At 36.9% G+C, this 16,160-nt stretch overlaps 1 protein-coding gene across 2 annotated transcripts in view; it reads right to left on the bottom strand.

The window, feature by feature from the left end:
- ift81 (intraflagellar transport 81 homolog) overlaps positions 1-16,160 on the bottom strand; it is a 68,951-nt gene that overhangs the window by 26,453 nt on the left and 26,338 nt on the right. For both annotated transcript variants that reach the window (XM_078421630.1, XM_078421629.1), the window contains 4 exons: positions 6,621-6,770; positions 4,686-4,814; positions 817-906; positions 293-379 (listed from right to left, as the gene is read on the bottom strand). In XM_078421630.1, coding sequence (XP_078277756.1) covers positions 293-379; positions 817-906; positions 4,686-4,814; positions 6,621-6,770 — 456 coding nt within the window. The remainder of the gene's footprint in view (positions 1-292; positions 380-816; positions 907-4,685; positions 4,815-6,620; positions 6,771-16,160) is intronic.

The raw sequence follows: 16,160 nt of genomic DNA on the forward strand, positions 1-16,160 counted from the left end.
GGAGGCGTGAGTTTTCACACTTCTCTGCCTGCATACGTGACAATAAAGAACCATTGAAAATGCCAGCAGGAGTTCTGGAGCTAATGTCCTTTTATTCCAGAAAAAAAAATCACATCTGGGCACTTCTGCATTTTATAATATTAATAAGAATATAGATTGTGTTTTAAGAAAACCTTTGGTATTTTGAGATGTTTGCTTTAAACAAATCCTCCAAAATTATCTACCTGGCCAAAACAGTTTAAAAAGTGCATGAGCTACTGTATATGTGGAATAAAGCATGACCTTTATTTACCTGTTCGAGCTTGGATCGATTGCTTTCCAAGCCTGCGGCACAGCTGTCATAGAGTGCTTTCTTTTCATCATACTCTTGAGTTAGTTCCTAATGTGAAAGGGCACACTGTCATGTAAATGAAACTGTGAACTAGCAGCATGCAACACTCAAACAATGTGTGTCCTTGTCAATCACAAGTCAGGACCTTATATTCTGAAATAAATTTACACATCCAAGCTCATGTAAACAAACAGGTGGCTTCACACCCTTGTACGCACACTGAAATTGTAATACTACATTGATATGAGTGGATCTGCTGTTCAATATTCATGCTGATTAATGCCAGCTATTCTCTGAATAAGTCATTCAAAAACTCTCCTGTAGCTGAATAATGCAAAGACTGGATGTTGTCTGCCAACTGACACAATGGAAGCTGCTGCAACAACTTAACATTTTGATTTTTGCAGGCAACAGGCCAACAGAAGGATAAGAAGCTACATATTTCAACAGTAGTCACTGTTTATTTTTTAAAGTCCGCTGGTTACCTGGCACTTCTGACGCAATGGCCGTAGTTCTTTGATGACTGGGGCCAAAGCAGACTTCTTTTCAGCAATAAGATTATTAAGTCTCTTTATCTGGAGAAATGAGAGCACAAAAGAAAACAAGATCTCTGCGTTACTTATTACTGTGTTTTTCCTATTACTCCCAGTTTCTAAAAGGTTTAAGTTTAGGTTTATTGTTGTCACGTGTACTGAGGTAATGTGAAAAGCTTTGTTATGCATGCTATCCAATCAAATCAGATGATTGCACATAAATACAATCAAGTGAAACTCAAATACAATAGGTAGAGCGAAGGGAAAGATACAGATGGCAGATTTTAGGTTATCAGCATGGTAGTGTAACAGTTACAAAGACAAAGTGCAATGTTCACAATGAGGTAGGTTTGAGAATCGGAAAGTACTCCAGCTTATGGAAGAACTATTTATAAGCCTGATAAGAGGGGAAGAAACTGTTCCTGATTCCTGAATCTGGCGCTACAAACCATCAAAATTGTCTTTCAAAATGAACATTTACAATGTGGAATTTTACCAATAATGTGCATTTTACACACAACTTTTTTTCTGTTCTCTTGTGAATTTTATGTTCTGGAAATATATTTCATATGGAATCTACCTAAATGAACAGCAATAGTGCACGCAGTTGTGAATATGGACCAAGTACAAGTGAATACATACCCATTGATTGACCTTCGTAAGGAAGGAATATAAAGTTAAGATGATAAAGGGAAGAAAGATTTATTTAGATCCTCTTGCACCCATATCATCACCTGGAAATCCAAATCAATTAACGATGAGTAGTGATGTTTAGGTCTAGTTAAGATGTCTAGATCCTCATTACAACATATCTGGAGAATTGTTTACGGGTCTATTTATCTAAAGAAATATATATTTATGATAAAAGAAATGTAGTGAAGACTTGCCAAATCAATTCCTGGAGATTTGTATGTTAATATTCTTTGGAGTTTAGAAGAATGAGAGGTCATCTCAGTGAAACATACAAAATTCATATGGGCTTGGTGAGGTAGGGACAGAGATAATGCTTTCCCTGACTGAGGTGTCCAGAACCTGGGGCCACAAATTAAGAGAAACCTTTTTTTCACCCAGAGGGTATTGAATCTTTGGGATTCGCTACTAAATAGGGCTGTGGAGGCTCAATCACTTAGAATATTCAACACAGAGATTTTTAGTTATGAAGGAAATTGAGGGATACAGGGTGAATGCAGGAAATTGATGCTGAAGGAAAAGATCGTACTGAATGATTGAGCAGGCATGAGGGGCCAAATGGCTTCCTCCTGCTTCTGCTTTTTATTATGTTCATGACAAATTAAAAAAAGGTTTTTTTACTCGTGGCCGAAAACGATAGTCGCCACTACTTTACAAAAAGTTGCCAAATAGCAAAAAACACACAGTGTCACGAACCTCATACAGATTACCATATATGGTCATCATACACAGGCTGACACATTATTACAAATATGGAGTTTAATCTCCTGTCACTGTCTGAAAGCAAGCTGTCCAACTATCTTTTCTGATTACACATGGGCCCAGTCAATATGACAGATAAGAAGAATATATATTTCAAAGGGCTCATCTTAACTGAAACGGAAGCATTTTGCAGAATCATATTATTAAATTTAGTTAGATATTCTGAAAAGTTTAGTGTAACAATTTAAAGACATATACACTTGCAACACAAACTTTTACATTTATACATTGCCTGTGATTTAAATGAACATGCAAAAATCAATTCTTGTGCTAGAATCATTATTTTATGCATTCTACATGACCTCCACATTGATGCAAAATATTTTGATAGAAACAAATTTGAATTTTCAAAACGTGATTTTTTTCCTTCTCAACTGTGTAACAAAGGTAGTGATGCATGATAAATAGGTGCATGTTTCTTTAAAATTAGAAATCAATAACATTGGCTGGCTATTCCTTTTCTTGCAGATAGGAAAATAAATTTATCACTGTTTGATGTGTTAACTGATAGTCATTTTCACATTCTTCATTCACTGTAATCACCTTGTGTTTAAATTTCTGTGATCTTTGTTCTTTTTTTTCCTCGCCCAATTAATAACATTTACTTTGAATGGTATGATGAACATTAAAAGATGGATAAATGAACTTAACAATAATCACTAGGACAAGAGAGCCTGTGGCTGTGGAGATTTTATCTCAGTAATGAATGGCACTCTTTAGAAAGATTGGGGAAAAAATATTGCAATGAAAAATAAACTTTTGCAATATTTTCTAATTATATGATTCTCAAGAGTAATATAAAAACATGTGGCACGCTTGTTCCAAAATTCTAGAATGATTAATAAAGACTTTATTAATTGATTACTAATAAATCATTTCATGCATCCACTACAACACTTTGATATAAGATTGGTTACTTTAAAACTTGCCCAAATCTTCCACAGATTCTTATCACACAGTTCTACTTTCAGATAAATATAATTCAGACGGAGGTCAGCCAAGTAGTTTTTGCTCGGAGCATAAATATTAATCCAAGACCTTCTTTAGTAGGCTACATTATTTATAGTCAAATCATGAATGGCACCTCTGTCCAATCTTTTCTCAATGAATTCCACCCAACATTCAATTCATTACATCAATGGGTATTTGTGAAATTGTATATTGGTATTTGAAATCTTAAAATAAAGGATAATTTTAACTGTGATTTAAAAGTAAGCTTTGCCTCCTAAAGCCTCAGTCAAATCAAGGTGGAAATGCGGTATGGATGCATCTCCTTCAGCATGGATTTAGCTACAAATAATTGCATTTATCCCAACATTACTACTCACACAAATTATTTTTTAACAATGGCTGCTTTACAGTGACACAGAGAGGATTGCATTGTGATATTCTCCATTCTATGGAATGCAGCATTTTTAAGTTAGAGGCTTGAACTGATCATCCAACGGCATCAATTCAAGGGCAATTATAGAATAAATAATGACCGTGCAGATTCCAAAAAATAAATTTATATTTATAATAAAGATTAACAGCAGCTTCCTTGGTGGCACATGTAGTGCTGCTGCCTCACAGCTCCAGCACCGGAGTCAATCACTGTATTTAATCACGGGAGAAGACTCCAGATTGATTAGTAGGACCAAATGTTACAATCCCTAAGGTTTGCACTACAATTGACTGGTGTTGTTCTTGGGGGTGACCACTAGGTGATGTTGCTTCCATTCAGACACATCTTCAGTTGTGTACCTCAACGTCACTGGGTGTTTTGGCCTTTTATCACAAGATACCCTCACTCGAGGCAGGCCCACCGCAGGGTGATCAGTCCTGGGTGTGTGTCTTATGGTTAGCCTCTAGATGGTCACGTGGCAGCCCAGACAGCATCTCTTCATTTCAGCCACAGCCAGTGACTGCTCCGTTCGGTGGCATTGGCAAGTTCTTTGATTGCCCTCCTTTGGGCCTGCCCTCTGACTCCTACTTCCCTCAGGAGCCTTGCAGTGGAACTGGCTACAAAGCCCCTGCACCCCACCTCCACTGGACGTACCCTTACACTCCAACCTCGCTCCTCTGCCTCGACGTCAGCAATAATTTCATCCATTGAGCAGAAGGAAATCATTGCTATGTAGATTTTAAAGGATTAAGAGCAGGCTTGAATCACATGTGGCTATTTTCTCCAGTAACTTTTCTTTACAGAAGGTTATTAATAAAGACTATTTAGATTTGATGAACAACTAGCAACACATTTAGTACAATGTAAATAATGTAATGAATCATATTTTACTGTAATTCAAATTATCATTATTGTTCCCCACAAACTGTAAATCCTTTATACATAATCGTAAAATTAATTTTAGGGTTTTTAAAAAAAGGATCACCATTTCAGACATCTCATCAAGTGTGCGTCCCTTCACTTCATCTAACTCGCTCTTCAAAGCAGATACCCTCTCCAGCTCCTCCTGGGTGTCACTGAAGCCAGTAATACCATGTTTTGCTTCAATTGCTTGCTGCAAAAACAAACAATTTGGCAAAGGTTAAGCATGTAAGGAACACAGCCGACAAATTTATGTCATAAATGATTATAAGTGCAGGTCAAAATGTGGAAACAAGAAATTGCAGATGCTGGTTTACACAAAAGGACAAAGTACTGGAGTAACTCAACAGGTTAAGCAGCTTTTCTCGAGATTATGGATGGGTAATGTTTCAGGCGGGACCCTTCATAAGAAAGTTCTGACCTGAAACATCACCTATCCATGTTCTCCACCAAGGCTGATTAACCCGCTGAGTTACTCCAGCACTTTGTGTCCTATAGTGTAAATCACATTTGTGAAAACCAAGGATCTTGGCCATTTATTTAAAGAATGCAAAAATTGCAAGTGATTTGACATAGATGGCATATGCAATATAAAACCATTCATATTCTTCCATTCCAGTGGAAATGTTATAACCTTTACTAGCAAGTGAAGGTATTTTATATAAACTGTGAAAGCACCACTGGAAATACATATTTTAAAACATATGTGAAACAGCCTATTTGTGCCATTTAACAAATTAGATAACTCAGAATGTATCATTGGGACAGGTAATAAAAATAAGTACATTTAAAAGAAAGTTAGAAAGGGCTATGGGGAAAGAAATAAATGGAACAAAACAAAATCAAGGATGTACATAGAAAACAGAATTGGAGAAGAACTTCGCTCTCTGGGGATAGGTACAGAAACAGGGTTGCTTGAGACCACCATATGGAGCTTAGAAGTATGAACAAGATCTGCTGTTTGCTGGGATATAGGCAACAGATTTTTGATGAAAGGACATCGTCCTGAAGCACAAAGTGCTAGAGGAACTCAGCAGGCCATATAGCAGTGGAAGGAATAGACAAACGACATTATGGGTCAGGACCCTTCTTCAGACTTGGTCATCAACTGTTTCAGACCTGAAATATTAAATGTTTCTCCCTCCACCAATACAGCCTGATCTACTGAGCGCTACTGCCATTGTCAGTTTTTATTTAAGATTTAGCACATCTACAATTTTCAGTTTTCACGTTTTGGGTGAGCCAAATTTTACAGGTTAAAGACTGTTGTGAGGATCAAGTGAGCCTGATTGTTTAAGGGAGCTAACATAGGGTAATTACCAAGCAAATTCAATTCGACATACCTGGGGTTTTAAAAATATTTCAAAATAAAATCCATCTAAAGAACCCAAGATTACTGTAACAAGACCAAATACTCTAAGTTTGTACTAACCCAATGCTCCTGAAGAGAATACAGCAGCATAAAAAAATTGTTGCAATAGTTTCCTGCAATACGAGTTATTAACAGTTATCATCTCTTGTATTGTACATATGAGAACACACCTCTGATGAAATAATGGGCACATAAAATTATGCTGTTGGCTTTTTTATCTTACTTTTTGAAAAAAAAAATTGCCTGTGAGTCATCAGGTATTTATTTATTTTTAAAATCGGTAGACAGAAATAAATAGAATATCAATTCCTTTCAATATCTTAAATTTTAAAGGGGGCAGAGAATTGTGCCAACCAAAATTTATGAATAGGCTTCAAGAAAAGAATATGGTTAAAATATTATACTTAACAATCTGAAACATACTGCATGTTCAAAAGATAAAATCTGTAAAATGGGAGTGGATGCTTTTCTAGGTAATCAGTATGCTTTAACTAGAAGCATTGGATCGTGCGGGGTTGACTGAAATGTTTCTTGGAAAGTTGTATTGTTTCAGATTAATTATCAGCCATGTCTCAGAGTGGTCTGGAGTTGAGCAGTGAATGTCTTAAAGCAAGCTTCACATATTACCAGTTGTTGCTGTATGCCTTCATGCCGCTGTTTTAGAATTTCTTCTGTCCTCTGCAAGACACCATACTCTGCTCGTAATTCTGTCAGTTCTTGACGCTTCTTCTTGTACACTGTACTCTTGCTACGAAGCTTGCTCACGTAGCGCTTGAACTAAAATAATTAAAATTTAAAAATAACAAGTTAATATAGGCAATGCTGAAATAAATTGGGAGGTCTGCTCCCTCCCAGGCCCACAAAATACAGAATTTAAAGGGTGATATTTGTCTCAAAATTGATAATAATCTACGTCTACAGAACAAAAGACAGACTGGCACTGCTAAATATGGCAGTCTCATTTTCTTAGATAACATGGAATAGTCTATAAAAAGTTCTGGGCAGGAAGCCAAAAATAGTGCTGAAACTGCATCTTGCAGAGCTTCCCCTCCCCCCACTCATTCTCCACCGTACATTCCATTAATTTGGGAACAAATATATTTAAACATCTTAATTGAATAATTCATCCAAGAGTTGAACCTTCCTCACCCCCACCAAAAAAGTTTTAAACAAGTTCATTAACTAATAATAATGTAGACAAAATAAATATAATATGCCACACAATGGTTGAATGAGCTATGATTCATCCTATATATTTTTAAGCATTTTTAGTACAAAGCTAATTTCTGTACAAAATCATTACCAGTAGTCCAGAATATCTTCAATATTATTTGTTGAGATTTTGTCATGAAAATATTAATTTAGTAACCTTCCATTTCCAGTATATTAGTCAGTCAGAATGTCATTAATACAAATAATCCATCTTGCAAACACAATTTACTTAGGCATGTGCTGAATGATTGTATAATGTAAATTAATTACTTTTATAAGGTGAAATGGACCCAAATTTATAAAATTTGCTAATATTCTGTAACAAAGCATTTGACATTTTCCCAACCACAAATTGTCCAATTTAGACTAGAGGTTAATGATGCAATTTTTAATTTAATTTCTAATCCTAAATAGAATGGAAATTTTCTAACATGCAGTATCAATTGGGTGCTGTGTGTATTTATTTCATTGTGTAAAGTTTAGATTATGCAAAGCAAATAATCTTTGAAGCATGAAATGATGCCTGTATAATGGAAGCTTTCGTGTTTGGCATGGACATTGTGGGCCGAAGAGCATGTTCCTGTTCGGTACTCATTTTTGTTTATGTTTCACCCAATGAGCTTCTGTTCTTGGAGAATGATAGATTTTACAAACAGCTCACATCTGCCAGGAACCTAAACTTATACTCTCTCGTGCATCAAAAAATGGAACAGCTTCACTGGATAACAATTACAGTTCAATTGTGGGGTAATACGTTAGATATCACAAGGGATGCTCAACACAACAATTTATTCCACAACATATTTATCACCAATAATCTGTTCGTCACATTCACACTAAAACTAAGAGATTTATTTACTGGTGAACTTATCAAGTAGCTGTGGCAAAACACAGTAAGATATTGATATTACAGATGAATGGAAAATAAAGATAACATCACAAATTAAACTATTCCTCTCTCTGTACATTTTTTCACAACCTTCTTGGTGAAATGCACCCACACAGAAAAACAATGATCCATAATTTCTATAAGATTTGCTGACTGTAATGGCACATTTCTGGCATTGGGTTGGTTTCCAATGTGAACATTTAAAGAAATTACAAACAATCTAAATTAAGCCATTGTTCACGCTGAGTAATTATTTCTTGCAACTTTCATGACACTGTCAGCATTCCGTCCACATGTCTAGATGTAATAGCCATAATTTAAAATTCCCATTGAGTCTAAATCCCTTCATGTTCTTGCCTTCCCTCTCAATGTAACCTTCAAATATATGAATTTTCAGCATCCATTCCGAGCTGGTGCATTCTCCTTCTTGTCACCCAATTATAGCAAGCTGTGCCTTCAGCAACATTCTAATCCCTTCCTTAAGCCCCTCCATCTACTTTTATCTAATGTTAAGTGTGCGAGTGGATCACAAATCATGCAGAGCTAATGTGAAACATTGCTTAATATCATTTATCTGGAATGTGTCATGAGAGTCAAAATGGTTTCACCCGATAATTTGAGATGACAGACAAATTTTCCCCAAACAAAAATACAATGTCTTCTTTTGAGAGAATTTATCAAGAACCTTTTCATGATGGTACAAAACATTTTCTTTGTCATTTTCTCACTATTGAAAACATTTATTGTTGGATAAAGCTTTAGAAACAGAAATTCCCTTCTGAGGCTACTCCAATGTGGCCATTTTTTCATCCACAAGTTGCTAAGTCTGGCAGGCTAGCAAACCATAATATTTCTTAAAGCTGTCGTGAACACGAGTGCATTGTCATCTACTGTAGTGCTGGAACCTGTCATCTTGTTTGAAATCAGACTTTATTCATTGAGGACCAAAAACAGGATCCATCTAAATTACCAGGTTCAATCTGTCCTTTAGACACATATCCTTTTGTTGAAGAATCAAAAATCAAGAAACTACAGATGTTGAAATAAAAACTGAGACGGTGAGGGAAAGGATGAGGACTGCAGGGTGAAGAAAATTAAATTAAATCAGGTGTCTTTCCACAATCCTAATTACACTTGCTTAAATGGGATCCAGGTTTCTAAATTCATGCTGACAAAAACTGGCAATTCCCAATTGCCTAGTAAATTCACTCCTAACTACTGCATAATTTCAGTATTTTTTTTTAAATCCACCCAATCCAAAAAAGAGAATTTCAAATTCTACAGCATATATTTCAAGGCCGTTTCAGGCAATAAATTTAACCTTTCAAAGCTTTATGCGAATGCTTTGATTATACGTCCATTTAAATTCATATAATATAGTTAGATTTTCAAAACATGATCTGAATCACACTGCAGAATTCTTTGATAAGTATAAAAGAGAAAAACAAATTGTCTTGAATTGTAAATCTGGTACCTGCAGCGTGTTTTTTTTTAAAGAGAATTAATCAAAAAGCTCCTGAGAAAATAATGATTTGTAGATTTATTAACAAAGATGAGCAACAGAATCATTGAAGCTTGCATGTTAATTACACTTTGATCTTCAAAAGATCCATGGAGCTTATTCAAATACTGTGAAAAGAATGCAACATGTGTGAAATGTATTTGTCATGGGTCACAGCCACCTGTTTTTTGGCAAGCCACAAATGATAATCATAGTTTGGTAACTGGAGCTGTCGCTCGACATACTTAGTAGGTTACAAGCACCCACCCAACGAACCTCCCTCCTCTGTAGGTTTTAGACTACACCATAGGTATGCAGCTCCACCTCATGTCAAATCAAAAGAAAATAATATTTGTAATTTATACAACATTCATTCGCTGTTAGAAATATAACGAGCAGCAGAATTACTTTTAATTACTGAAAATTGAGTACTACCACCAATGTCCACAATAATCACGAACATTAAGTCTAACCGGTGTAATGGAGACTTTAACAAAAGACCATAAGGGCTATAAATACACACCCATGCAATTCTCCATGGTGAACAACAGTATTAACTTGCAATGTTTTTAGATCAATATGAAACTGGCTTAAGAATATTGTCAGAGCAATATAAAACTGCTCACACAAGCACATGCCACTCAGAAATAAAGGTTTCTTATGGTATTGACAGGAGCCAATGAACTGTCAAAAGGTGGAAGAAGTATTTGCCACAATACGAGCATGGATTAAAAACTGCGTGGAAGCTAAACTTTCCTCCATTTTCTCATTTCACTTCAGAAGCCAGAATTCCATTTTGGCGAATTTCATAAGTTATAAGAACAGAATTAAGCTATTTGGCCAATCGAGTCGACTCCGCCATTCAATCATGACTGATCTATCCCCCTCAACCCCATTCTCCTGCCTTCTCCCCATAACCTTTGACACCATTACTAATCAATCTCCACTTTAAAAATACACTTGGCCTCTACAGCCGTCTGTGGCAATGAATTCCACAGATTCACCACCCTCTGACCAAAGAAATTCCTCATTGCCTTTCTAAAGGTACATCCTCTCCACTTACACTCTACCCAAGCCTTTCACTATTCGGTAAGTTTCAATGAGGTTCCCCCTCATCCTTCTAAACTCCAGCCCAGAGCCTTCAAATTCTCATCATACTTTAACCCAATCATTCTCATAAATCTCCTTGGGTCCCTCTCCAATGCCGAGATGTTTTGCTGCCCATACCCCTACCCCCTCAACCATCCAATATAGCGACAATCCTGCTTGATCAATCCCATCTTCGTTAGCTTAACAGTTATGGACTGACACCTAGACCATTCCAAAACACGTAGTGTAGACACAAAATGCTGGAGTAACTCAGCAGGTCAGGCAGCATCTCGGGAGAGAAGGAATGGGTGACGTTTCGGGTCGAGACCCTTCTTCAGACTCGACCCCTTCTTCGTCTCGACCCGAAACGTCACCCATTCCTTCTCTCCCAAGATGCTGCCTGACCCGCTGAGTTACTCCGGCATTTTGTGTCTACATTCGATTTAAACCAGCATCTGCAGTTTTTTTCCCAAAACACGTAATGCCTTGGCTAAAACTTGGAACAATGCACAAGAGTGGAACATAGCAATGTTACTGTTGATGCATTGTGTTTTATGATATTAAAATAACAGGTAATACTATAATCCAAATTATTAATCTAGCTTGAGATTTGCACAGCAGCTTTGTTGCTTTCCGCACCTTAAACCAAATAATGGAATAGTCAGCTATTTATCAAAAGTACTGTACAAAAGTGGCTTTGAACAATAACTCTAATCCTTTTATGCAGCAAAAGATTAATTGGTATAAAATTTCTGCAAACACAACTATGGTGTTTACATTAACACTTCCAATGTTAACTAGGTCCCAATATATTTGAGAAAATTACATTCAATACATTTTATGAGGCAAGGGCAATAATAAGAAAATAATATGCAAACAAGTAATTCAGGTGAATAAAATTCATCAAATTGGAGTCATATTTGGCGGCGGCAATGTGGCTAATTGAGATTTCTGAGTAGTACAAGTACTCAGTCACAAATTGTAAAGACAGATTCTATTTTCATCTTCATATTTTAGTTCTCATTGCTGTTATTGGTATTTTCAATATTGCTTTCTGCACATTTAACTCCAAATCCATGTCAGTAATACCAGCATGAATTTCCTACGTACCATGAAACAATAAGAAAATAACTACAGATGCTGGTACAAATCGAAGGTATCACAAAATGCTGGAGTAACTCAGCGGGTCAGGCAGCATCTCTGGAGAGAAGGAATGGGTGACGTTTTGGGTCGAGACCCTTCTTCAGTCTGAAGAAGGATCTCGACCTGAAACGTCACCCATTCCTTCTGTCCAGAGATGCTGCCTGACCCGCTGAGTTGCTCCAGCATTTTGTGATACCTACCATGAAACAATGATATTTTAAAATAAGCATTCATAAATAACTTAGCTGCAAAAAACTAGTTTTTGCAACACTGCTTTTGCAACCAATTTGCATACATCTTGAGATTCCAATATCTTTGGTAAACTAATAATATAGAATCATGTTCATATTATTACTTCAGGACAACATGAATGAACAAGGTTAACAATTGCAATATTAGTTTAGTTCGGCGCAGGAAAATTACTTGCTGTGCTGAACAGTTTTTCTGGAAATAAAATTTCCAGTCAATTTTAAAGAAATAGTTCTCGGTTAAAAATTATTTGAATTCACTTAACTGACAATTGCATTTTGTTTAGACATTACCTGCTATATACTGTGACAATGCAACTTTCAAATGGGTTCAGGCACAATTACCTCACCTGTCCATGATTTTGCTCTCCTTTTCTTTCCTACTGATCTCACATTGCAAACACACCAATTTAAACAATTCAAAATTTCCTAACCACTCCAAAACTGGATAACAAAAACAAAAAAATGCTACAAAATCAAAATAAAGTTAAGGACTACTGCTTTAGCTGCTCTTTAGTTTATTATTATTATTGTCATGTGTACCGAGGTGCAGTGGAAATCTTTTATTGCGTGCCATCCAGTCAAAGACTATACACGATTACAACCAAGCCATCCACGGTGTACAGATAAAGGGGACAACATTTAGTGCAAGATAAAGTCCAATTAAAGGATAGAAAATTGGTTGACAGACAGAAAGCAAAGAGTGGGGATAAATGGGTCCCTTTCAGAATGGTAGGCAGTGACTAGTGGGGTACCGCAAGGCTCGGTGCTGGGACCGCAGCTATTTACAATATAAATTAATGACTTGGATGAAGGGATTAGAAGTACCATTAGTAAATTTGCAGATGATACAAAGCTGGGTGGTAGCGTGAATTGTGAGGAAGATGCTATGAGGTTGCAGGGTGACTTGGGCAGGTTGTGTGAGTGGGCGGATGCTTGGCAGATGCAGTTTAATGTGGATAAGTGTGAGGTTATCCACTTTGGTGGTAAGAATAGGAAGGCAGAGTATTATCTGAATGGTGTCAAGTTAGGAAAAGGGGACATACAACGGGATCTGGGTGTCCTAGTGCATCAGACACTGAAAGGAAGCATGCAGGTACAGCAGGCAGTGAAGAAAGCCAATGGAATGTTGGCCTTCATAATAAGAGGAGTTGAGTATAGGAGCAAAGAGGTCTTTCTGCAGTTGGACAGGACCCTAGTGAGACCGCACCTGGAGTACCGTGTGCAGTTTTGGTCTCCAAATTTGAGGAAGGATATTCTTGCTATTGAGGGCGTGCAGCGTAGGTTTACTAGGTTAATTCCCGGAATGGCAGGACTGTCATATGTTGAAAGCAACTAGGCTTGTATATACTGGAATTTAGAAGGATGAGAGGGGATCTTATCGAAACATATAAGATTATTAAGGGGTTGGACACGTTAGAGGCAGGAAACATGTTCCCAATGTTGGGGGAGTCCAGAACCAGGGGCCACAGTTTAAGAATAAGGGGTAGGCCATTTAGAACTGAGATGAGGAAAACCTTTTTCAGTCAGAGAGTTGTAAATCTGTGGAATTCTCTGCCTCAGAAGGCAGTGGAGGCCAATTCTCTGAATGCATTCAAGAGAGAGCTAGATAGAGCTCTTAAGGATTGTGGAGTGAGGGGGTATGGGGAGAAGGCAGGAACGGGATACTGATTGAGAATGATCAGCCATGATCACACTGAATGGTGGTGCTGGCTCGAAGGGCCGAATGGCCTACTCCTGCACCTATTGTCTATTGTCTAAAGCTTTACCATGTGTGGCCTTTTTTCTGACCTCACCTACATAATTTATTTACAAGGCTGTGAGTAAATTATCTTAATAAAGTTAGAACCTAGATGAGATGAGGTGACATTTTTATTGACACATGTGATGTCACAATGAGATGCTTTGTTTTACATACCTAGGCATATAAACTACAACGATTAACTGAGTGTTCCACTTTAAAAAAATAACAATATTGCTTGTCACTTCTCACAGGAGGCTCGCAATTTCAAGTGTAACAAATAAGCAGAATTCCATTTACTCAATCTGCAAGTGGACTTTTGAGATTCATCAATACCAGCAATACTCACGAGTTGTTCAGCTCACTAAGATAAATGATATATTCAGTGCAGCAACTGATCATTAAAGCTCTCTGATTCTTCCACATCATTATCCTTGAAAATTATTAGTAAAATTATAGTTAAGTCAAATGATATTTGCAAATTTTACATCAACATTGTGGATACTGGATATTTTTTTCTTTTTCAATCACAGCAGTGAATACAAGATGCGAGAGGCCAAGTTTGAACAATAAAGACATCAGTTATTCAGAATCAGTATAATATATTGAGTTCTTATCCGTGTGCAATGGGAAGAACATCATAAAACCATAAATCATAAAAGGCCATGGAGGAGATTTATGGAAGTGATGCCAGATTTGGATAATTTTGGCTATGAAGATGAAATAGCTATTCTGGAATTGTTTGTTTGGCAAGACACTGAAAAGAAATATAATTGAGGTTTATCGGATAATTAGAGGCGTGGATAGAGTGGATTAAGGGCCCAATTTCCTTATCACAGAGGTCAATAACTAAGGGAAACAGATTTATGGCACTTGTAGAAGTGCTAAAGAAAACTTAGCCTTTTTTCATCTGGAGGTTAGTAGGACTCAGAGCTCACTGCCTGAAATGATAACAGAGGCAGAAACTCTGATAACATTAGGGAAATTAAGATAGATGAGTACTTTATGTGTCCTAGCCTAAGGATTCGAAATGAGATTTGGAAATGAACATTTGTTCAAAACAAAGGCTGAATGATTTCCCAGGATCATAAAAGTCCATGGTCTATCCAGAAAAGTCCCTCATTTCTCGCTTCATTCTAATTAACCCATTTGGCCATTTGGCCTCATCTCTTTTATCAAATTATCTTTGTCCTAACCTTCTCTCCTCCACCTTTAAAATAACTGTTTCCCACGTGGCAATGTGTTTTGGACCTTAAACGATAACTCTTCTTCTTTCCACAGATGCTGCTGTGTGTTGCTGTGTGCTGCTGTGTGATCCTCCTGAGTGTTTACAAAATTTAGCATTTTTATTTGCATCTGCAATTTTGTTTATTTTTTGGTTATCATTCCAGAAAATCTACTCTGCCCAAAAATGAACATGGCAGTTAACTAAATCATAGCAGGCCTACTTTCAGCTTCCTCTTCAAAATATCTACTATCCCTACTACAAAATTACAGTAGAATTCATTGCAAATTAAGACAGTATTCTGGTTCACCTGCAATTTGTTTGTCAATGAAGCTATTGAAGCCACCGAAGCCTGCGCTGCAAAAATGGCAAGTTACACAATACTCAACCTCAAGAAAGACTAACTGTTTTCCCTTAGCATTGAAAAGTATTATTATTTCCATGTTCCCCATCATTTTGGAGTCTCTATCCCATTATATACACCTGTGGTAAACTGGTGCAGTTCGGAGGCTGGATGCAGTGGTTGATGGTTCAGTTTGTGAATTGCCATCATTTATAAAGAGCAAATTAAGTGTGGAAAGCTTAATTCCATTTGTTTGAAAGAACCTTGACACCACCCAGAAAAATGTAGTCATCTTCATCAGTACTCCATTCACCAACATCAACGCCCACCTCTTTCCACCATCATCAGCACTTATCACTCCCCTTTATATCAATTACAGGTGGAACTGCAGCAATCTGACAAGATTTCTTCAGCAAATACTTTGAAAACTGTTATTTTGACTGCCAAGAAAGCAAAGGATAAAGGTGCACAAGAAGATTGCTGCCCCCAAGTTGCACATTATGCTGAGATATATCATTAGCCTTTCATTGTCATTGGATAATCCTGGAAAACATTTACTCATGTTACTACGAGAATACATTGATACTACATTGATACTACGTCTGTAGTATCCAGAGATAGACCATCACAAACTTTGAGAGGCAAACAAAGGTGAACAAATGCTGATTTTGCTTCCACCTTTGCACGAATAAATCAAACAAAATTTCCATCCGCTCTATGTAAAAATATCTTCACAATCTTTTTTAAGGAAAAAGGAACATTTGAAACATTGAACA

The sequence above is a fragment of the Rhinoraja longicauda genome, chromosome 25 (assembly GCF_053455715.1).
Source record: "Rhinoraja longicauda isolate Sanriku21f chromosome 25, sRhiLon1.1, whole genome shotgun sequence".
In the NCBI taxonomy this organism is placed as follows: domain Eukaryota; kingdom Metazoa; phylum Chordata; class Chondrichthyes; order Rajiformes; family Arhynchobatidae; genus Rhinoraja; species Rhinoraja longicauda.